Source organism: Acomys russatus, chromosome 19 (genome assembly GCF_903995435.1).
Source record: "Acomys russatus chromosome 19, mAcoRus1.1, whole genome shotgun sequence".
NCBI lineage: Eukaryota > Metazoa > Chordata > Mammalia > Rodentia > Muridae > Acomys > Acomys russatus.
The window spans coordinates 36,621,471-36,643,719 of NC_067155.1; the positions used below are offsets into that span (position 1 = coordinate 36,621,471).

The 22,249-nt window shown below is 51.2% G+C and overlaps 1 protein-coding gene across 1 annotated transcript in view; it reads left to right on the forward strand.

The window, feature by feature from the left end:
- The window catches only part of Mad1l1 (mitotic arrest deficient 1 like 1), a 308,425-nt gene that overhangs the window by 47,170 nt on the left and 239,006 nt on the right, over positions 1–22,249 (forward strand). The window contains exon 9 of the mRNA XM_051161164.1: positions 9,922–10,008. Coding sequence (XP_051017121.1) covers positions 9,922–10,008 — 87 coding nt within the window. The remainder of the gene's footprint in view (positions 1–9,921; positions 10,009–22,249) is intronic.

The following is a 22,249-nucleotide window of genomic DNA, read 5'->3' on the forward strand; positions in this document are numbered from 1 at the left end:
GGTCTGGCCAGGGACCTGTCAGTCCTGCCCGCTCTTGTCTCCAGTCCTGGAGTGTGTCCATCGTGAGGAGAGGAGCGTGCCCTTCAGGTTTTTTCAGGGTGTGCTTTTCTGGCTCTCCCTTCCCTGTGCTCACTGGAACCCCTTGCTGAAGTTTGTTTAGGGCCACATTTCTGGATGTTTATAGCATCAGACGACCAGCTCTTCCAGAGCGACGGGTGCGGGAGCGGAATCGAGGCGTTTGTTTGAGAGCTTCTGAGAGCTTTTTTTAGTGAGAATAGTTCAAAGAACTCCTCTTGTTAATCAGAGGAATATTCCAGCATCCCTGGGGTGGTCACACTGGCTTAATTGGAACCCAGGCTCCTTTGAAGTCCTTTTAATCCTTCCCGGGTTGGGAGAAAGAATTTGGAGGCAGCAACTGTAAATCTGAAATTTCTTCATTTTATTTACATGTGTCTGGGGACCCGCACAGCCCGTTTCCCTGAGGCAGTTAAGCTGTGTTTCCCGGCTATGGACAGCTGAGTGAGATGTGGACTTTAGCTGGTTGGAATAGGGAGTCTCAGGGCAGCGAGCGGGTCACTTCAAAGTGGCACCAGTGAGCACTGTGTCCGTGCAGTCCAGCAGCCTCTGGCCTTCATGGTTTCTTAGGAGGCAGGCTGTCTTGCTTCTGGCCGCTAGCTGCTATGCCCCCAGTCATTTATTCTGCTACGTGAGCATGGGACATTAGGCACTCAGCAGAGCTGTTCTCCCACACCTCTTTAGTTCCTCAGAGGTGGATCCAGGCTGTACTGGGAGGACACAGCAGGACGAGCACTCTTGTCTGGCTCTCCCTGAGATGCTTAGGGTCTCATGTGGTCTAGACTGGCCTTGAACTCTACATATAGTTACAAATGACACCGAGCCAGCTTTATGCTGGGGATGGAAGCTAGGGCTTCATGCTTGCCAGGCAGGCAGTGACCAGCTGAGCCATGCCCTCACCTTGTGTTTGCTTTTGAGTCAGGGTCTCACTGTTTAGCCCAGGCTGACCTGGAATGCATGACTTTACTGAATCAAGCTTCCAAGTGCTGGGATGGGAGTTTGTTTTTGAAATTTCTCTATTACATGTACTCGCATGCTTTTGTTTCTGCCTGTTGTATGCATGTAAGAATGCTGGGATTACAGACATGTGTGCCACTCTGTCTGGTTATTAGGTGGTGCTGAGGAGTCAAGCTCAAGTCATCATCAGGCCTTAGTGGCAGTCACTTTACCCATCAGCCATTGTCCTAGCTTTTGGAGACTGTTCCTGACCAGCTTGTCAAAGTGACCACCTCACTTTGGTCACACTGCCCCATTCCCTTGCTGGCCTTTGACTGCGCTCATAATGGAAGTATATCACACATTGGTTTTGTCTCAGTGGTCATCAGCCCCAGCAGCTAGTGAGTCTCTGTGACTCTGGATGCCATGCATTCTGTTAGCGCAGTATCTCCAGGTCTCTGGGCGGGACCACACAAGTAGCACTCCTAAATTTGTGGGAGACAAGGCCTTACTTTGTGTCAGTCGGGCTGGCAGGGGACTCTGATGGAATCCTCTTGCCTCAGCTTCCCGATCACAGGCTAAGCTACCATACTGGGCTGGGAAGTTGCCTCAGACGCCCAAGTCTGTAAGTCCTCGCAGGTGCTGCGCTGATCAGGTGCTCCCTCCTCCGTGTGTTCAGAGGTGACTAGTTTGGTGGCAGCATTTCCTTTCCTGTTATCCACCCACAGCCTGCCTCTCGGTGATTTTCGACCTGGTTCTGTCATCGAGCAGCTTTGCTTTCTTCCTTCTTGCATATTCCAGAACTGGCAGGCCTGCGTCCTACAGGTCCAGCATGATGGTTGGGGGCAGCGTGGGATGGAGTACAGTGCTGCGTAACTGTCCTGGGGGGCCCGGCAGCAGCAGGGATCACAAAGGCCCACTGATGGCCCAGTGTCTCCGATGCCGGACTGTCAGTAAGGTAGTGTCATCCCTGTTTCCCAGATCAGGAAGCGAAGGCTTAGCTGGACCTGGACTGGATCCTGGCCAGCTCCAATTCTTGCCATGCCCTACCTCTTCATTGCTTTGCTTTCTCATCAGCACTTTAGGGACAGTGTTTAAAGATGTTTGGAACCACACTTGTTTGCCCTGGAACGAGGCCAGCGGGACAGAAGTGTGTATTCAAAATTTTAAAATTGCGTTTCTGAATGTGTATGAGGACACATGTGACATGACACACATGTGGCAGCCAGAGGACGACATGGGGGCCTGGTTCTCTCTTTTCACCATGTGGGTCCTTGGGATCACTCAGCTCATTAGACTTGGTGGCAATCACCTCTACTGTCTGAGCCATCTCAATGGCCTGGAAGTGTGCTTGCTGTTGGTGTCTCTTCTATCCTTGTCAGCACACTCCTGGCACAGGGCAGCCACTGCTCCTTGGGTTCCAGCCAAGCGTGTCTTAAAGAACTGTACGGCTTGCAGTCTCAGCAGTGTCACAGTGAAAGCCTGCTAAGCACTTTGTCCTCATGACTTCTCATATGAAGTGGGCAGCTGAGTCTTCAGGGATCTACTGGTTGGGTACAGGGCCTGAGACCTGTGTGAGGGCAGCTCATGTACTGCCTGTCTTCCCCCTGGGAGCTGTGAGTTCTACACCCCAGTCTCCTGATGTCTGTGGAGTCTCCTATTTGGAAATGAGAATGGGACGCCCCCTCACCCCACGTTTCTATTCTCTGTGTATTTCCTGCTGTCTGTACTTGCTCCATGCTTTGGGTTGGATTTATATGGGCAGCAGCACACACCATGAAGGAAGGACCATGGCCTGGAATGATCTCCTGGGTTGACCAGTGTTGCTTAGGCTAGTCCAGGGTATCTCTGGAGAATTCTGTCAGATCTCACAGCCCCAGGTTGCCATTTATGATTATTCTGTTTCTTCTTATTTGCACATGTATGTAGTATGTGTGTGTGAATGCATGTGTGCATGTGAGGTCAACGGCATATTCGTCCGTCATGCTCCACCTTATTTTTGGAGACAGGGTGTTTCCCTGAGCCTGAAGAGCACTGACTTTGCTAGACCAGTTGTCTGCTAAGTTGTAGGGATCCCCTGTCTCTGTTTCCAGAACTGTCGCCCCCTGCTTTTACTAAGGGTGAAGAGGATTGACACCATGCCAGATGCCCTGAGTTGGGTCCTGGGACTCATGTGAGGGAAGGAGAGCACTGAATTTCAAAGTTCACAAGTTGCCCTCTGACCTCCACCCTCTGGCTCTCATGTAAGTGTGAATAGTGTAAATGAACAAGTCAGCATCGCCACAGGCTCTACCCTTGTCTTAAAATTTCTCTCTTTTTATTAAAAAGAACCAGGTTGTCATCTCTGTAGCCATCTCCACTTACCAGAGGAACAGTGCCTTTGAAGACAGGGAGCCTCTGCCATTCCACCCTCACTCTGCCCGAAGCTCACCCCAAGTGCACACCCTTCCCATCAGTCATTCCGAGCTCTGGGAGAGCAGTTACTCCCAGGAGGGATTTGTAGGAGCCAGGTGCACATGCTCTGTGACCAGAGAGATTCTGAATGCTCTCAACAAAGCAGCGTGCAAAGAAGATAGCAATCCACTGTAAAATCATTTAGCTGGCAGGGCCTGCCTCTGAGACACAAAGCTTAAAGTCATGTGTGTGTCTTCTGGGTGTGGTTTGTGGAAAATACAAGATACAACTCCTACAGGCAGACTTGGGGATGAGTGTGTATGTGCGTGTATGTGCGTGTGTGATATGCACACTAATGCATGCTTGCCCAGGTGAGATGGTGTGGAGGCTGACATCAGGTGTCTTCCTCAATTGCTGTCCACCTTGGTGTTTTGAGACAGGATCTGTCCATGAACATGAGCTTGCTGCTCTGTCCACACTGGCTGCCAGTGAACACCAGGGTCCTCTGTGTCTGCTCCCTCTGTCCTGGGGTTGCAGATCTGTGCAGCTGTGCTCAGCAGGTGTGTGCTAAGGAGTCTGGACTCAGATCCTTACACTTGTGCCCTGGGCAGGTTACTCAAGGGTCCACTTTCTCAGCCCATATTGTTTTCCTTTCTTTTTTCTTAAGTTAAAATGTTCTGGATGCAAGCCAGGTATGGTCCTGCATACCTTTAATCCCAGTACTTGAGAGGCAAAGGCAGTCCATCTCGGTGAGTTTGAGGCCAGCCTGGTCTACATGGCAAGTTCCAGGCCAGCCAGGACTAGATAGTGAGACTCTGTCCCCCGCCTTGCCCACCCCCAAGTAACTTAGGTACAGAGATTTTTCAATTTCTCTCTTAACAAATTTTAGGGATCAAATCGCAAGCCTTGAGTATTTAGACACCCTCCCCTCCTCCAGTTTTCTCCAATACTCTTGTAATGGCCTCTTTTATAATGCAAGTCATTTGTTCTGTGTAGCTGAACCTCACTTAGGAATGATCTGACTGCTCGGTTAGAAATGGTTAGAGTTATTTCCGTGTGTTAATTTGCCATGGGGATTTTTCTTTTCTTTTCTTTTTTTTTTGGTTTTCGAGACAGGTTTCTCTGTGTAGCCTTGGCCATCCTGACCTCACTTTTTAGACCAGTCTGGCCTCGAACTCACAGCGATCCGCCTGCCTCTGCCTCCTGAGTGCTGGGATTAAAGGTGTGCGCCACCACGCCCGGCTGGGAATTTTTCTTTTTTAAAGAGAGTTTAGGTAGCACCTGCTTCACAAGGTTTCAGAGCTAAACTTTGAAATCAGTAGTCATTGATTATCTATTACTGTCTTTTTAATTTCCATGGCACAAAATATTTAAGAAGGGGCTGGGGAAGTGGCTCAGCATGGGAAGGTGCCTACCACTAAGCTTGGTGACCTGAGATTGATTCCAAAGAGATGGGCAGAACCGATTCCTGCAAGTTGCCCTGACCTGCACGTATATGCTATGCCACCCAACCCTCTAATAAATACATGTAATTTACAAATACTTAAGCTGGGCATGGTGGTGCAGGCCATTAATCCCAGTACTCGGGAGGCAGAGGCAGGCAGATCTCTGTGAGTTCGAGGCCCGCCTGGTCTACAAAGCAAGTCCAGGACAGCCAAGGCTACACAGAGAGACCCTGTCTTGAAAAAAAACCAAACCAAACCCAAACCAAACAAAAAAACCCCCCAAAAACTTAAGAAGTTTATAAATGTTTACTTTAGAAGTAAGTCTCTTGGCTATTTTTTTACTCCCTTTAGGAAGCTCCTTGTCTCTTCTTCGTCTCCTGCACCCTTAGCCTATATGCAGGCTAGCACAGCTGTACTTAACTTCGCTTTATTCAGATAACACAGTGCACTCACATTCTGCTTCTCCTGTGCTTATGAAATAGTGCATTCTGGAGCTCTTTCATTATCTATCTATCTATCTGAGTGTTCCTCTTTTTCTTTATTTTACCCAGATTTTATCATATGCGTAGACCGTAATTTGGCCAGTAACACTGAATCTGTTTGTGGTTCCGCTAGTGCTTGGGTGTGGAACCCCGGGCCTGGTTCCTGTGAGCAGGCCCTCTGTCACACCTTCAGGCCAACCCTGAGCTTTTAATCCAGCATCTTAACTTCAGACTCAGGCAGAATGTGGCTGGATGTCTTCTAGAAAAATCTCGTGGGTTTTCATTTATTCTCTGAAGTCTCTGCAGGGAAGAGCCAGAACAGAATCGAAGGTGAATCCCTCTTGTGACCCTGACACCTGATGAAGACAGGTGACCAGGGCGGAGTGCCTGATGTGGGAGCCTGTGCTTTGGGCTGGGGGAGCATAATGGTGCAAACAAGGACCCACAAGGAACACAGTGTGGCGTGGTGAGGTTTTGGGTTGCAGATAGGTAGGCTGGTGCAAGCCCAACTAACAGGTGACAGTGAGCAGACACCTAGGGTGACAGGAGAGCTGTGTGAGCGCACCACAGGAGAAGCACCCTGAGGAAGGGACCCGAAGGACATGTAAGGATCCAAGGAGGGAATGTGGTAATGGCTGTGAATTGGAACAGCATCTGCCTTCCTGTCCTCGCCTGGCCAGGCCATCTGTGTGACCTCATTTCCAAAAAGGAGGAGGGATGTCATGTGACAAGGGCCTGCAAATCCAGCATTTGCTGCTGTGGCAAACCTCTGCTTGGGACAGCAGCCAGCCCTGCCTTGCCTTTCTCAGGGAGAGGGACTGTACCTCTGCATGCTGGGAAGTGCACCTTTAGAAGGTGGATAGTGCCCACTTCACAGTCAGGCTGTCACAGGGTGGTCTTGAGCTCCAATGACAAGACACAGTTGTGCCTCTTGAGTGTTTCCGGAAGCCTTAGTGGCTGTGGCCTGAGTACTTGAGAGATTCCAACTCCTGCTGGGTGGCCTTAGGGCTGTGGGCAGGAGGTACGGCCACTGCAGGCAGATCTGCAGTGCTTGGCACAGCCGAAGCCTGCCATGTAATGCTGACTTAGTGTGTGATGTTTGTTTGTCCACTGTCCTGGACCCTTCATACCAGGGTCTCATCAGTTGCAGGAGCCTGCAGCCCTCTAGATCACCAGGAGACATCTGACTCCATGTCTCCATAGCCGTGAGTGCCTGTCATCCTTTAGTTTTTGCTGCCTAGTGTGTTCTGTCCTGGACTTGTCATATGCTTTGCAAGAACAATAAATGCATTTTGGTGGGGATGGGGTGGTGGAGGACTGTGTTCCTTCCTTCCCCTTCATTTTCTGTTGGGCCCTGGCTGAAGCCCAGTCCCTGCAGTTTTGGACCACGGTCTCAGCCCTGTGGCTTCCTATTCTTTGGACAGAATGGCACCTTGGAAGAGAGCTCATGGCCTGGCGTTTGCTAATTGGGTCTGTGGCTGCTGCCACTTCATTCATTCTCGACACTGGTGTCCTCGGGATTGGGTGTCTTTCAGACACTGTGAAACCAGCACTTAGAGCTTCAGTGAGAGCCATGGCACCTGCTATTAGAACTCAAAATAGCTGCGGTCGGGCTGGAACTGTCTTCGCCTCAGAAATAAACTAGTGGGCTCAGGCCCACAGCATTCTGTGCCTGCAGCTGAGTTTGTGTCACAATTCAGCTGTGCATGGAACAAAGAGACCTCTCCCCGAGAGCCCCCCTGCCAGACCATGAAAGGCCTAGCAGCTGAAGCCACGGTTGTTCGGCAGCAGATGCCACAGCTTGGGCTGCAGTTGGAACTGTCACTTCCCTGTCATCCCATGTGTCGGAGGCCCCAGAGGCCCTGAGTGCCTTCCACTTTGTAGTTGTGAAGTGCGAGTGTCACGCTCGCTGGACCGGACTGGCAGTGGTATTTTTAGGCCACAGTGGCACTCGGTGGGACGCCTTGTAGTTGAAAGCACTTTGCTAATCCCTCGAGTGCCTGCAAGCATCTCTGAACAGCTTTAACCACACAGGCCAGGAGCTTCTGAAGCACAAACACTGCCAGCACCTGGCAATCCATGGGCTGCTAGTCAGGCATGAGGTGAAGGCTGCGTCTATGGATGAGTCCCCTGTGACTCCACAGGTCTTGAAAGCCCTCCTCCATGCCCACGAGGCTCAGCACAGGTGGTAGAGGCTGATGGCCACCCTCACTTCCTGTGGGATCAAGTAGTCTACCTGCCGCTGCCCCACTCCCTATCCCCCAGCACTGGAATTAAAGGCGTGTGTCAGCACTGCCCTGCCTTCCCAGGGCTTCTTAAGGGTTGTTCCTCAGCCTGACCCTCCCCCATGCTCTCCATCCCCTGCTCTTCATCCCAGTGCCAGGGCTCATGGCAGCACACAGCTGGGCGCTTCTCGTGCCTTTTCTCCCTTGTAGCCTTTTCATGTCTTAAGGTTTTTGTTTTGTTTTGTTTTTTGGTGTTTATTTATACTTCCATATACACGCACGGAGAGTTCTCAGTTTGTGAAATTCACACAGTGCGTAAAAGAGATCTTTGGTTGCCCCCACCTGTGTGGGCAAGCACACTTTCACTGAGTGTCACTTCCCACCAGGGTGCGTTCTGACTATAAGAACATACATGTTTCTGATGTGTAGCTGAGGTGCAGAGAGTCTGTGCCTGACTCTTTCCTGGGCATCCTTTGCCTGCCACACCCGTTTTGCTTTTCTGCCAAGAGCAACTTTATAGTCTATGTGGGTTGCCAGATGACCCACAGGTGAGGCTTTGGGGAGTGGAACTGACCTCTCATGGGTCTGCAGGTGAGTAACGGTACAGCGTTGGCAAGGGTTCATCCCCTGCCTCTCAGAGGGTTGGTTTTTTGTGACCTCATGTTGCAGAGAGGGGAAAAGAGAGATTCTTAATGTTTTGTTTTGGCTTGGTGTTTTGGTGCTGAGTTGGAACATATGCCTGCTAAACAAGTCCTCTGCCATTGAGTGGTCTCTCCAGGCCTTCACACAGCGCTGTTGTAAGGACAGAGTTCAGTCCATTGCACAATGAACAGTTGGTAAGGTAGCTCATTTACACTCAGGACTCACCAGTCTCTTGCTCATGAAGACTGTAGCTCTTTGAGTAAGTGGCCTTGTCCTGCCTCATTGTCTTTTCTCTGTCCCATCTTTGGGCGCTGACCTGAAACCTGAGATGCTACAGTGTGAGTACACTGTAATCCAGGTGTCTCCCAGTGCTTTCTTTGCAGTGTGGTGCAAGCCTCTCGTTAGCATAGCACACAGTTAGAGCCAGCCTTGTTCCCATTGCCCCCATGGTCCTGGTAGCTCCTGGGTGAAGCTGTGAGAGTTCCTAAATGATAGACTGGGCAGCGCCTTGAGCATGCGTTGTGCTCACTGTCGCCATAGTTGATGAGGAAAACTGACACAGCCTCACTACCAGCCCTTATGTATGTCTGGGCTTGTTCATACTGTTCTTTAAAACATGAAATTCAGAGTATGCATCCCGCTATGTGCCAGTTAGGCGATGTGGCCTACTTGCGTCCACTTGCACTCGTGGATGCGGGGGACCTTGTGTACACAGGCAGTATCTTTGGCTGTCAGTTTTCTCACTGGACGATGGAAACAATAAAGATGAGGTCTCCTCACAATGACAGACAGGTGAGCAGAGCATGTTGGGAAGCTGGGAAGCATGCCCATGCGCATCAGCTCAGTGCTACTCTTTCCTCTCGCTGGCCTCATCTGTTTTGCAGAAGCACCTGAGGGTGTGAGGTCATCTGAGTCCTGCCTTCATGCCGGGCCATGGGGTGCTTTGTGCATCTTATTTTCTAGGCACAGCGACCCTCTGACATGATCTTCCTATTTTTATAGGTAGAGTAAAGTTAAGGCTCGTGTGTGCGTGCCTGTGTGCACACGCATTTAGACGCCTGAGGTCAACCATGGGTGTTGTTCCTTGAGGCCGTTTACCATGTTTTTTAGATAGGAATTTCTCATTGGCCTGGGACTCACCAACCAGGTTAGGCTGGCCAGTGAGCCCTAAGCATACTCCTGTGTCAATCTCAACACTGAGCAGGTGCCACACGTCTGACTTTGTGCATTCTTAATCTTTTAAATTCCATTTTGTTAATTAATTATGTGTGTGCATGTGTGTGTGCACGTGAGGTTCAGAGGACAACTTGAAGCAATTGGTTCTCTTGTTTCCCCAGTGGATCCCAGGGACTGAACTCAGGTCCTTAGGCTTGGTAGCAAGTGTCTTTTACCCATTGAGTCACCGTGCTAGCAGAACACACCCAGCCTTTTCTAAACATGGCTTTAAGAACTGAACTCTGGTCTTCATGCTTGCATGCACGTACTTTACCAACAGAATGACCCCCATAGCTCAAAGGTGTATTTTGAAAGTAGTCTACCTAGGTGGGTAGGCTATGCGTGGACCCCGGTGCTGTGAGCACTTGCTCCTTTGTACACAGGGATGGGATGGACTCATGCAGATCTCTGAATCACTAGTGGATGGTGTGGCTTTTTGTTTTGTGTGCACAATGTGGTCCATTTCTGGGGAGAGCAGGAACTGAGTGTGTCCTCTTTCTCCCTCAGGACTCCGGAGGACCTTTCCAGGTTCGTGGTTGAGCTGCAGCAGCGAGAGCTTGCCCTGAAGGAGAAGAATAACACCATTGCCAGCAGGTAACCCTGCGGGTGGGGCGAGCCAGTTTGAGTCATGTGCCTTACTCCTGGTTTACTTGATTTGTTTGTCTGTTTTCCATGACTGTAACATAGTACCTGGGGCTGGATACTTTTCAAGAAGAACTTATTATTATTATTATTTTTTAGGACATAATGATGGTATTATTAAGGTGTAGCTCTGCTAGGGACAGCAGGTGATAGATAGGCTTGTGGGTGCAGGTGTGCATGTGTGCACACACACTTGGTGCATATTGGAGAAGGCTTTTAAGAACTCTTTTCTTTCCCATTCCCCTGCTCCCCTCCCCCGTTTTCCCTCTTTTTTTGGTTTTTCAAGATAGGCTTTCTCTGTGTGTAGCCCTGGCTGTCCTGAAGCTTGTTCTGTAGACCAGGCTGGCCTCAAACTCAGAGATCCACCTGCCTCTACCTCCCAAGTGCTGGGATTAAAGGCGTGCGCCACTACATCCGGCCTTTTGAGCACTAGCCAAGAGTTTCTGAGCTGTCTCAGTCCCTTTGAAGGTCAGTGCCCTCCATATACTAGTGCTTCCCACAGACTCACTTAGAAACAGCATACACACGAGTCACAGCCCCTAAGTCAGTGGTTGGGGTTAGGAGTGTCTCCCTTTGTTTTGTAGTCTTTTTGTGACTAGCTCCAACCTGAGCATTGTGGGGCTTGTACCAGCTTATCTCATTTGCTTGTTGAGAATTACCAGCAGACAGGCCTGTCACCCAGTGGAGCCCACGAGTTTTAGGGCTCTGCCAGGAACCAGAGACTGACACCAGATGTGTTTCATCTTCTTTCACGTGGGCCTGTGCTCTTGCCCTTTCCCCTGTGGCTGGCCACTCAGCTGATTTTGTGATTTTGAGGTGCCTTCTCAGGTTTAGTCTAATGTCCAAAGACAAAAAGGAGAAGTCCTCTTTGAGTCTTTTCTGGAATAAGGAAGGCGTTTCTGTGGCCCCAGTCCAGTTGACCCCCTTCATTGACCAAAACTGAGCTGTGTGCCTATACAGACCCTGTACTGACAGAAGATGGGGTTGCCATGGTGAGCCCAAGGTTATCCCATGTGTGTGTGAGCTACCTGAGGCAAGTGGGATGGGTTTCTGTAGAACCAGAGGGAGGGGCTGTGTGCAGCGACCAGGGCAAGAGACCCTAGTGCCCTGAAAGCACTGACCCTTGCATGGCCTGGTCTGGGAGGAGCATGGAGCTAGCCTGTTTGTTGTTGGTGATCTCATGGAGACAGCGTTTTAATCATTTATTACTAGCCAGAAAGAAAGGTTTCTCATTTTGAGCGCTGATGTCACTCTGAAAATTGGCTTTCAGAAGCATCTGGTTATGTTGGACATAATCACATCCATTTATTTGGGAAAGCTCACATGCTAAAGATTGCCTCTTGCTTTCAAAGCCACTGTCAGATGAAACGGGTGTGAAAAGTGATTTGGAATTAAAGCTTTAGTGTTTGCCTGGCAATCCTCTTCACTTTCCTCTGACTATGTATGAAACGGAATGAACTATTAAAGGGGAGGGAGATTGTGTGCGTTTCCCTCGCACCTACTAGTTAGCTGCCGTGACCAAGGCCAGTAAGGCCTATGTCTGCCCAAGAGCCGTGAGGAAGGGGGCTCCTGGCGCACTTCCCAGCATACCTGGCTTGTGGTTGCCAGTGTGGGCTGAGGCAGCCTGTGGTTCAGTTTGTGTTGGTTTGAGGCTGGAGTGTTGGAGTAGCCTGTGCCAGGGGCAGGCAGGGCTGGGGGTCCCCTGAGCCAGTACAGCTGTAACATCAGGACACCCTATGGATGTGCCTGGTAGCTTGCTCTCTTCTGAGGGATGATGTGCTCCCTAGTTAGCAGATCTCAGGGAGGAGAGGCATGGAACTGCCTCTGCCTCCCTGGGAACGATTTTCCAAGATGGTTGTTTTGGGGTTTCTGGCTATAGGCCTTCTGTGCCTGGGTTCATGTGGGACCTGTGACGACTCCTTATCCTATGTGGCTTCTGTAGCCCAGATACAGCCTTCTCATGAAGGCTTGTGAGCCTCTGGAATGGAGCTGAGCTAAGGAATGGATAGGCAATAGCTGTGGGGTTCTGGGACTGGGTTTCCAGGGCTCCTCACCAGCAGGCTGGGGACAGAGGCCACTCCTAGTAAGGTGGAACCAGTGGTCACTATGAGGTCTTCATCAACTGGTTTCCATGCTGGAAACTGAGATGGCCTGGAATAAGGTAGTTGCTGCTTTGGTGGGGAGGACCTTGGGTGGAATGTGTTTCAGGCCACTCAGGAAATGTGCTGGGACCTTATATTCCCAGCCTACTGTGTGCTGGGCTGTGGCTTTGCCTTTCCCTTTAATGCAGGTTCCAGATGGAACCAGACCTGAGGATGGGGAGGTGGCTAGGTGGCACTGGCTTTGGTGGTTGGGTGCATTATCCCAGCTTGGGCGCTTCAGCCCTTGGGGCCCAGGCTTACAGGGCAGGTCTCCCATCATTTTGTCTGTAGGTCCAGGAGACCCTGCAAGGCCAAATGTTTTTCCTTGGCCTTTTGAAGATGGTTAGGCAGATTCAGATGAAGTAGGAAGGAGAGAGCAGCGTGCAGCCTGCAGTGCAGAGTGCATCACAGGCTTTCCACAGAATGGGCAGGGCACCTGGGGCTCTTTCTTTCTGGGTGATATGTTGTTGTGGAGGAGCAGACCATCAGTCCCACCTCAGGTCACGGTGTCACATGAGGTGTCACACACCTCGACAGCTATGCTAGCCAGTGGCCGACACTTCCATCATGCTGTATTCTTGTCCACAGTACCAGCCCAGCTATCGATCATGTATGAACTTGGGAAACAAATGTTTGCCCCTTTTGTAGCTTTTAAACATGGTCTTTATTACACCCCTGCCATGAACTTCATGAGCCAGTGTTTGGTTCCATTTTGTTCGTCTCCTCCTGCTCCTTCCTCTTCTTCCTTCCCCTTCCTTTTCCCTTACTTCCTTTTCCCTCTAGTCCCATCTTTCCTCCTTCCCACTTCTTCCTACCCCCTTCTTCTTCCTCACCTCTGGTCGTCCTTCTTTCTTTCCATATCTTCTTTCCATCTCTCTTCCTCCTTTCTCTTCTTTACCCTCCCATCCTTTCCTTCTCCCCACTCTGCTCCCCACTTCCCCACCTCTATTTTGTTGTTTGGAAAAGCGCAGACTTTTGTACTGTGTGGTCTCAGGGTACCCATGGCTTTTAGAAGGTTTTGTCCCCACCCCTCCATTTTTCTGCTGTGAAGAGCATGGCGACCCCGTCAGGCATGAGGACACTCGCTCGGGCATACAGCAACCCATTGTACGAGCCATCTGTGTCTTCTAGCACCAGCTGTGTTAGTAAGTTGGTGGGCCGATGACTGGAAACCAGAGAGTGAATGTTTGTAGGTCAGTCTCCGGGGCGCGTTGAGAAGCTCTTGGAGTTGGGCTTTTGTGTGTTGCTGTAGTTACCTCAGCAAGCCCTGACATGTGTGGGGCAGAGCCATGCCTCTGGGAAGGCTGCTAGGCAGGGCTCTGACCTGAGCACTGCGTGGGTGAGGTGTGGTCTGTAGTGTGCCTCTCTGAAGGAGGCTGAGCCATAGGCATCATCTGCCTTTGGGAAGGTCAGATGATGTCACACCGTACCAACCAGCCAGAGAAAGTGTTTCTTACCATTGAGATGGGATGACCTTGATCCCTAGCTGGTCAGGAGTGGGTCTGAGCTCATTAAACTGCAATTGATTCCTCCATTTTATGGAGGCATTGTCTCCTTATGTTTCCAAGCCCTGGAATTTCCTGTATAGCTGATGCTGGCTTTGGAGTGTGTGTATGTGTATGTGTGTGTGTGGGGGGGCGTGTGCGCTGTGCCTGTGTGTGTCTGTGTGATCCCACCCATCTGAATTTGTTCATTTGTTTGTTTTCTCTTTTATTTGAGGGTTTGGGTGAAAGCCCAGAGGTGACACTCACACTTCCTCCTGATAGGGGACTGATGTTTTTGAGTAGCAGGAGATGGGGTGAGGGGTGGGAGTGGGGGTTGGGGAGAATGAGGGGACAGGGGATAGATGGAGGGATGGATGGACAATGTGTCCTCTTCAGTAGGTGAGGAGGGCCTGGTACCCTTTGCTAGGTGAACATTGTCTGTCTCAGCAGGGCTGTGTTGGGGACTGCATCCCTGGTGTTGGGAAGCTCTCTGGTAAAGATGGGATGGGAGGCGTCTGTGTGCAAGATACGTGCAGTTGGAGTTGGAAAGATTTCTGTTTGGTGGGCAGAGGGGCAGCTTGTCCAGTGGGCACCAGTAGGGAATCCTCAAGGAAGGTGCTGGTCTGTACATTTCCATAGAGGGCTGCCGCGAGCCATTGGGCTGCGCCTGTTCTCCTCTTCGCCCACCCTGCACAGCTCACGGGCACTATCGATCATGGATATGGATGGGGCTGTCAGGGCCTGCCTGTGCATCCCCGGTACCTTCGGGCAGGATCTGATTACAGTGTCAGGAGCCTTGCCCTCTTCACTGTGCCAGCCTTGCTTTCTGTCCTGTAGGGCTGATAATCTCTCTCCTGGTTTTGTGGCTAAGGGGCTAGCAGGTTGCCTGGGGTTTGTATGTAAATCCTGGGTATGTCCTCTGTTCACTGTCCACTGCACTTGGCTGTCCAGTGCTGCCCGAAAGCCCCCTCTGCTCTTGCTGGGCTTTTAGAATCAGGAGTTCAGAGGCCCAGGTGCTCACTGTGTCACCATCAAACTTCCCAGCTTTCTCGTGGTGCTGAAGCGCTGTGGTGGAATGCCATGCAGGAGGCTCACTGACTACACAGCTAGGTTATCATGCAGTCAGACACTAACTGGGATGGTCCACTGTGCCCTGTGAGTGTTGACAGAACTGAGAAGCTTATGCAGGGATTTGAGTGGATTTCTGTGTTTTGCTGGATAGGGAGAGGGCTGATAGAGATAGCAGGGCCTCTTCATCATCTGTGACTAGAGCAACCAGTGTCCATGGGTGTTACCTTGCTTGGAACACTCTTGCAAGCACACCCCGGGCAGTGCCTGACTCATCCTGGGTAGGTGTGGTCCCCATTCCCTCATTCATTCTGCAGAAGGTGAGTGTGAACCCTGATGGGTCTGAAGGGAGAGAGTAGAAACAGAGCGTGAACCCAGCCTATCAGTTCTCTCATCTATGCTACACAGCTGCTGTCCGGGCCACTTGTGCTTTCTAGTCTGGCATCTCTTGAGATACTCTGTAAGGCAAGGCCACTGGAGACTGTGCAGTTATGTGGACATGGGCATCTTTCCTTCCACTCAGCCTTGTCCATTCCATCCATCCAGGCCAGGCTCTTGGGGCTGAGGCAGTCCTTTTCTTTTTCTTTCTTTCTTTCTTTCTTTTTTTTTTTTTTTTTCATTTTTTTTTTTTTTTTTTTTTGAGACAGGGTTTCTCTGTGTTACAGCCCTGGCTATCCTGGACTCACTTTGTAAATCAGGGTGGCCTCGAACTCAGAGATGCGCCTGCCTGTGTCTCCTGAGTGTTGGGATTAAAGGTGTGTGCCACCACGCCCGGCTTGAGGCACTCCTTTTCTAGCCAGCTTTCACAATTATGTGCTCAGATCCAGGACTGCACTTGCTGTGGCCTCACCTTGCACCTGTAGTCCAGAAGGTCTCCTGCTGCCTGCAGACATGGGGCAGGATTAGGGAGCAGGGGCCAGGCAAGTTGAGTCCTGAGGTACCTGTGGTCCAGGTCTCTGCTGAGCCTGGCTGGCTCTCTTTGCTGGAAGCCACCTTCCTCTCGGGTGGACAGACAGACACAGGCAGAGGACACGATGACGATGACACGCCTACTTGTCCAGCAGAGGGGCCTTAAGAAACAGTAAGTAGTAGAGGGCTTCATGCCATCTGTGTGACAAAGGCTGTGCTCTGCCTTTCTCCGTTGCCTCCCAAGAGCAAGATAAGCTCAGCGTCCAGGCCATAATTCTCGCCTCTGTTTGTCTAGAGCAGTTAGGCCACCCTCTCACAGCATCTTGTTGTATAATGAGGCCTTGTCACCTGTGCGAGCTGGTGTCCACATGAGTTATAGTGCTCTCGAGCTGTCTAGAGGCCAGCAAAGCCAGTGACAGGTGCTCAAGATTCATGATGTGGGGACATGTTTTGTGCCTCCAAGGGGGTGTCGTGCTCTATCCTGGAGCTGTGATGGGGGAGTAGTCATTGTCTGCTCCAAACTCGGGTTGCCTGTGTTTGAATCAGCCCCACCACTGAGGAGCACCTTGTTTAATTAGCCCATCCACAGGGAAGGCACTGTTTCCAGTGGGGCATGTGCAGGAGGGTGAAGTATATTAAAGGATGCAGGCTGGTGTCTGGAATAGCAAACAAGGGGCTGGCCAGCCACCATAGCTATCTTTATTGTCATCTTCTGTGCTCAGGGAGACACAGTGAACAGCTCCTAAGCCATGCCCCCCCTGGCACTGGGGTGTTCCTAGAGAACACCACGGGCAGGGTGAGTTTTGGTGACGGGCAAAGGGGCTGGGGGCTAGGCACATCTTCAATGGAGAAGTTGCTGGGGTTTGATCCGGTTGATTGGGTGGGCAGGAGGAGGAGAGCAGTGAGCAGCCAGCCCTGTCCTGGCCCATCTCCCATAGCTGTGTCCTCTGCCAGGGCTTATACTCATTCTAGCCACTTACTGTTTTGGCATGAGCCAGCTCCTGGACTTGTCAGGGACACAGGCCGAGGCCTCAAATGTCCATCTGGCTCTTTCCATCCAGTGTGACTGGACTTTGGCAGAGCAGTTGAGCCAGGTTACATGTGGTGGGCTCTCTCCATGTGTCCTCTATAGCAGTCCCCACTGTGTGTTTCAGAGATGCTGTGGCTCCTACTCATGGTGACCACATGCCTGTTCTCAGCAACTCCAGGCCAAGCTCCTTCAGGTGCTGCTGGCCACGATCCCTGTGTCCCTAGACACTTGGCTGTGTCCTCTGGAGGAACAGCCTGAGAGCCTATCCTTTCCTTCCTGGGACACAGGGAGGAAATATCCCCTGCAGCCTAGGGTTTCCCTTCACTAGTAGGCTGGTTGGTTCAATACTTGTTTCTGAGCCGACTGTTGTCTGAGCTCCTCATGGAGCTGTGGGAGGCTTAGCCCGTTGGCTGAGCTGCCTGCCTTACAATTCGGTGCTGAGGCTGAGAGTATGGTTACAAATAATTCTGTTTCCAAAACTCAGCCAGGGTGGGCCCTGCATGGCTGGCCAGACAGACACTGTCCTGCCGCCTGCTTTCTGTGCTATGGTCTGTCTGTGATGGTCTTATCGACGTCCATGTAGGCCCAGGGCTTGTGCCCTATCTCAGGTCTTGTTGGTGTGCATGCTTCTCTCCTCCATGCTAGAATTCATGTCACTCTCTGTCACCGCCTTTTCTAAAATGACAAACTGTGTCATTCTTTTCTACACTTGCCTCTAGACACCTGCTTTCCACACAGCTGTCTGAGGGACACTTTATCACTCAGGTCACACCACATTGTCCCCACACCTGAGCCTTCCCCTGGTGCTTGTCTCTAGGGTGTGTGCAGCTTCCTTGCCAGGTTGTTGTCACCACACCAGCATCCTCTGCTTCTGCGCTGGCTTTGTCCAGGGTCTGTGCACTCCCTCTAGGCTGCCTTCCCCCCCCCCCCACCCCCCCCCACGAGCATTAGCGTTATGCTCTCTCTTGGCCTTGTGTCTTGTTTCCCCTGCTGGCTTGGCAGACCCATCAAAGCTAGGGTTCTTGTTAAAATGCATGCACATTTGCCTCTGTATAACTCTGTGTGCCTCTGCTTGTCTTCCTCAGTTGCAGGGCCAGGGCCTGGCTTGACTTATAGCAAGCCTGCTAGCATCGCAGCCGCAGCACACGCTCTGCAGCTGAGCTGGATGCACATACACCACTGGTGGTCCCACAGGCCTGGGCTTCCCTTACATCTTGTGCAAGCCATGAGGCTACCAGCTATACCTGGAACCCAGCAGGAGCACCTTCCCCGCTAGCCTGGACTAGTCACCCTGTCTCCCTTCTTGGCTGCTCTGGGCTCAACATCACCTGAAGTATCACAGGGATCACTGCCATTGTCCCCTGTTGTCCCACAGCTGTGTGCACTCATGTATCTGCTTCTGCCCTCCTGACCTGTCAGTAGTCACACACTTCTAGGACATGCTACCCCTGTTCCCACAACTTGGGGCTTTTCCCTTTGCTTACAACTGAAGCTCGGTCTCTCATCTGCTGTGGAAACATCATGACCTCCTGCCTGGCTTTAGCTTTCATCTGTGCTCCTTTGGGCAGGTCATTTCTCTTAGCTACCCTGTTGGGTGAGGTGTCTTCCTTGAAACATGAACAGACAGAGTAAGGACTCCACCTGCCTAGCTTGGAGAACCAGTGAGTTTATTGGCCCTCCTTACGTAAGAGCATGGCTGAGGGGTTGCTTACAGAAGCCATAGCCATGTCACTAAAGAGTCTCACGCAGCATGAATGATGACATCAGCATAGCTGCGTAGAGTCCCTATCTCACTTAACACAGCAGACACCTTCTGTGCGCTGTCTACTCTAGCACCTCCTGAGACCAGAAGATCCAGGGACAGAATTACAGGCGGGTGGGAAAGGGGCCAAGGGCAGGAGGGAGGGCTGGGATCTCAGGTGAGGATTTAATGACCCTTCCTGAGAGAGTGTCAACAGGCCTATCTTTTGTTTTGTTTTGTTTTGGAGACAAGGTTTCTCTGTTTAGCTTTGGCTGTCCTGGAACTTGCTCTGTAGATAAGGCTAGCCTTGAACACAGAGATCTACCTGCCCCTGCCTCTGCCTCTGTCTCTGCTGGGATTAAAGGCATGCACCACCACCACTGCTTGGTTAGCGGCCTGTTCTTCAGGGCTGTTTGTGAGTAGTCGGCACAGTTGCTGTGGTAAGGGTGGTAATGGCTGTTCTGTGTGCCTGGCGTGTAGTCCATCCCCAAGAGGAATTGAGTAAATACACCCCCCTTCCCTTGATGTCAGTCAGCTCAAGAATGGGGTGTTGTGATGGTTCTGCCTTCTTCCTTTGGCTGGTGGTGTTGAGTGGCTTGTAAACGTATCTGTGTCTCCCTTCCCTGTTGTCTTCTGTTCTCTGTCACTTGGGCCCCTGTTTTACTAGGTGCGCCAGGAGCCAAGCTGGAGAGGTGGTGCCTTGCATTGCCTGTGGCTGGACACCAGTAGTATCTGGAGTGCCTGTCAGCTCTCAGCCCCCTCCCTCCACCAGCTTCAGCCTGGGGCAGCTAAATGGCTTAGAACTTTTGAACATAGCAACTGCTTGGAGGCCACACTGCCATTCTGTTCAGTGCCTAAGCAATAAGCTGTCTTCTCACATGGTACCTGGGAGGCAGCTTCTGTGACAGATCTGAGGCTGCGCCAAGTGGGAAGTTCTTCTTTGGTGGGCTTTGTGTGCACTGGGCCTCAGCACAGGCCTGCCATCAGTGGCAATGGTGATATGGAGTGCTGGGCAGCAATGGGCTGTCTGCACAGAGAAAAGAAGCAATGGAGACAGATCAGGGAGGGGCCAGCGCGCGTGCGCGTGTGTGTACAGTGATACCGAAGTGTGGAACTTGTGTAAAGTGTTTGCGATCTGCCAGCATAGGTGGCTATAAAAGGTGAGAGAATGTCTTAGCAGATGCAAGTTTTGTTTAGGCCCTGTAATGCCAGAACTGGTATTTTTTGGGGGGGGGGTAGGGTGGGGAAACAAAACAAAATGAAACATCTTGAAATATACGCTGAGATGTAGAGAGCACCTACCTGGGTCCCAGCCCTGTTCTCATGTCTTCTGCAGCACTAGTGGCATGGAGCTGGGGTATGTGGCCCATGGCTGTCCTGCAAGGGGCATGCTGCTCTTAGCCTCCTACAGCCCCAGGACTCCCTGGCCAGGAGCCATGGGAACGTCTGGCACAATCTGATGTGCCTGTGACCTGGGCTACAGAATGCTATAGGCATTTGTGGGTTAGCCCAAGCTCAAACCAGTTAACCTACCAACTAATGGTCCTCAGTCACCATCTTTTCCTCTGACATGCTTACCAGGCAAGGGCTTGAGCATGGCTGTGTAGCACAGTGTTTGAAGTCTTGTTAGTCTGTGCACTCAGGATAGTCACTTTCCATTTGGTAAGTTCGGTGCCATAGAACAGACCCAGTGTGCTGCTGGTGAGATTTAGGGACCCAGTGGGCTAATATCTGACACCGTCTCGCTTATGCAGGCCCCTGAGTATTCTGAAGGGAACATGAGGGCAGGAAGGTCCACCTGGAGGCTAGTAGCTCTTTTTTTTTTTTTTAAAGATACCTGCTCTAGTTGTATGTGGTTTTTAATTTTATTTTATTATTTTCATTATTATTATTTTAATTTTTAGTAGGAACAGAACCCAGTGGCTCTATCCTAAAGCTGTCTGTGTGCTTGTGCCGGGCCAGGCTTACACTGTCAGCACAGGGCTGCTTCTGAAGGCTTTGGCAACTGGCTGCAGTGCCCAGCTTTGGACATGAGATGGTGCCTGCAGCACTGGGAGCCCTGTCTGCTTGTTCCTCAAAGCTTCCTTTCATAGCTTCCCCAGTGGTGGCGTCCACACCAAGTCTATAAATTTTGGGGCCAAATAGCAGAAAAGGGGAGCTAGAGGGAGAATGGAGAGACCTTGAGGTGGGTGGGCAAGTGTCACAGGGGTCTTCCTGGAGGGTTTGTCTCTCCTCTGGTCCTGTGATGTTCGATCTTTGCCCTCTTTGTTGGGGTGGGCTGTGTGTGTGTCTGTGTGTAGTGATATAAGCCCTAACCCTAGCTTGGCTTTGGCCCTGTTTAAGGCACTCCTCTGTTTCAGACTGCCTTTGTTCTATTGCTGTGCCTTGAGACCAAGCCTGGGTCCCTGTCCCCTCAAAAGAACACCCAGCCCATCCTGGAGTCCAGAGCAAGGTCTGGGTCCATTCCTGACTGCTCAGAGTTCCCTAGCTATGTCTGCCTGGTCTTGATCATAGTCTAGAGACACACACAGCTGTGGACGTGAAAGGCCTACTAAGGATGGGCCCTGTGTGTGCTGGGTAGATGGGCATATCCTCCCTCAAGGCCAGGTTGCTGTCCTTGCAGGAGTGCCTAGTGTCCTCTCTCCACCATCCTGGAGTACGGGAGGGCCAGCATTCCAGACCAGGCCCTCTCAGTCTGCTTGTGCTGGCTCTTCAACCAGGGGAGCTGCCATTAACATCTCTCACCCGGACTGTTGCTTTGTGTGTCTTGCATATCCATATTTAAAATGGTATTTACATATTCATGGATTTTTAAATAAGTTCTTATTGTTAAGGAATGTAGAAGTGGATAAAATGTGAAACTCCCTCTTTTATTCAAGCACCAGAGAAAACCTCACCCCCACCTACCCTGAATGCAATCACTTCCTGAGTGGTTGCTCTGTTGCCATGGGAGATTATTCTGGAAGCCAGCTGTCCTGTCCCATGGTCCTCTCTCAACTCTGCCCTGACCTGCCCAGCCCATGTCCAGCACATAGCACACAGCACAGCTCACCAGTCCCCTGCTCACAGCCATGCTCTAGGATCTTGTCACACTTCCGGTCCCTGTGGTGTGATCCTTGCCTCCTGATGGGATAATTTTCCTCCTTATTCGTGTGTGTGTGTGTGTGTGTGTGTGTGTGTACACTTACATATGTACATGAAGACCAGGGCATTGCATTGGGTGTCTTCTTCCCAGTGCTTGGAATACTGACACCCACTATTGCCCTGGCTTTTAGGTGTGTGCTGGTGATCCACATGCAGGGGATGCTTGTATTGCAAGCAGTTTACCCACTGAGCCCCCCAGTCCCACATCTCCCTTCTTGGAAGAAAAGCCTAAGACAGATAAGGTTTACCATTTTTGAAGCATCATTAGGTGTCCCTGCCCAGGCTTCTCCTTGCTCAGCCACTGGTGATTGGGGCTTTGAGTGACCAGTCTCCTTGCACTTCCCTTTTCTGTGGAAGGGAGAAGCAACCACTCCCTTCTCCCTACAGGATCCGTGAGGGCCATAGGTCAGAGGTGATTTAGGGTTTCCAGTTTTGCATCTGGGAGCTGTCTGAGCTGTTGCTTCTGGAATGTCTTTAGGAAGCCCAGTGGAGAACATTGTAGATGGAGAGAGTGGAGGGGCCAACAAGGGAGATTCTGTTGGCTAGCCTTGGCTGGAAGTCAAGCCTGGGTAGGCACTTTGGTTCCATAGATGGGGCTTTACAATCTCTAGGGCCGTGGCTTTGCTGTGAGGCAGTGGATCGGTGCAGGGCTCTAGGGGCTGAGCTTTGAACACAC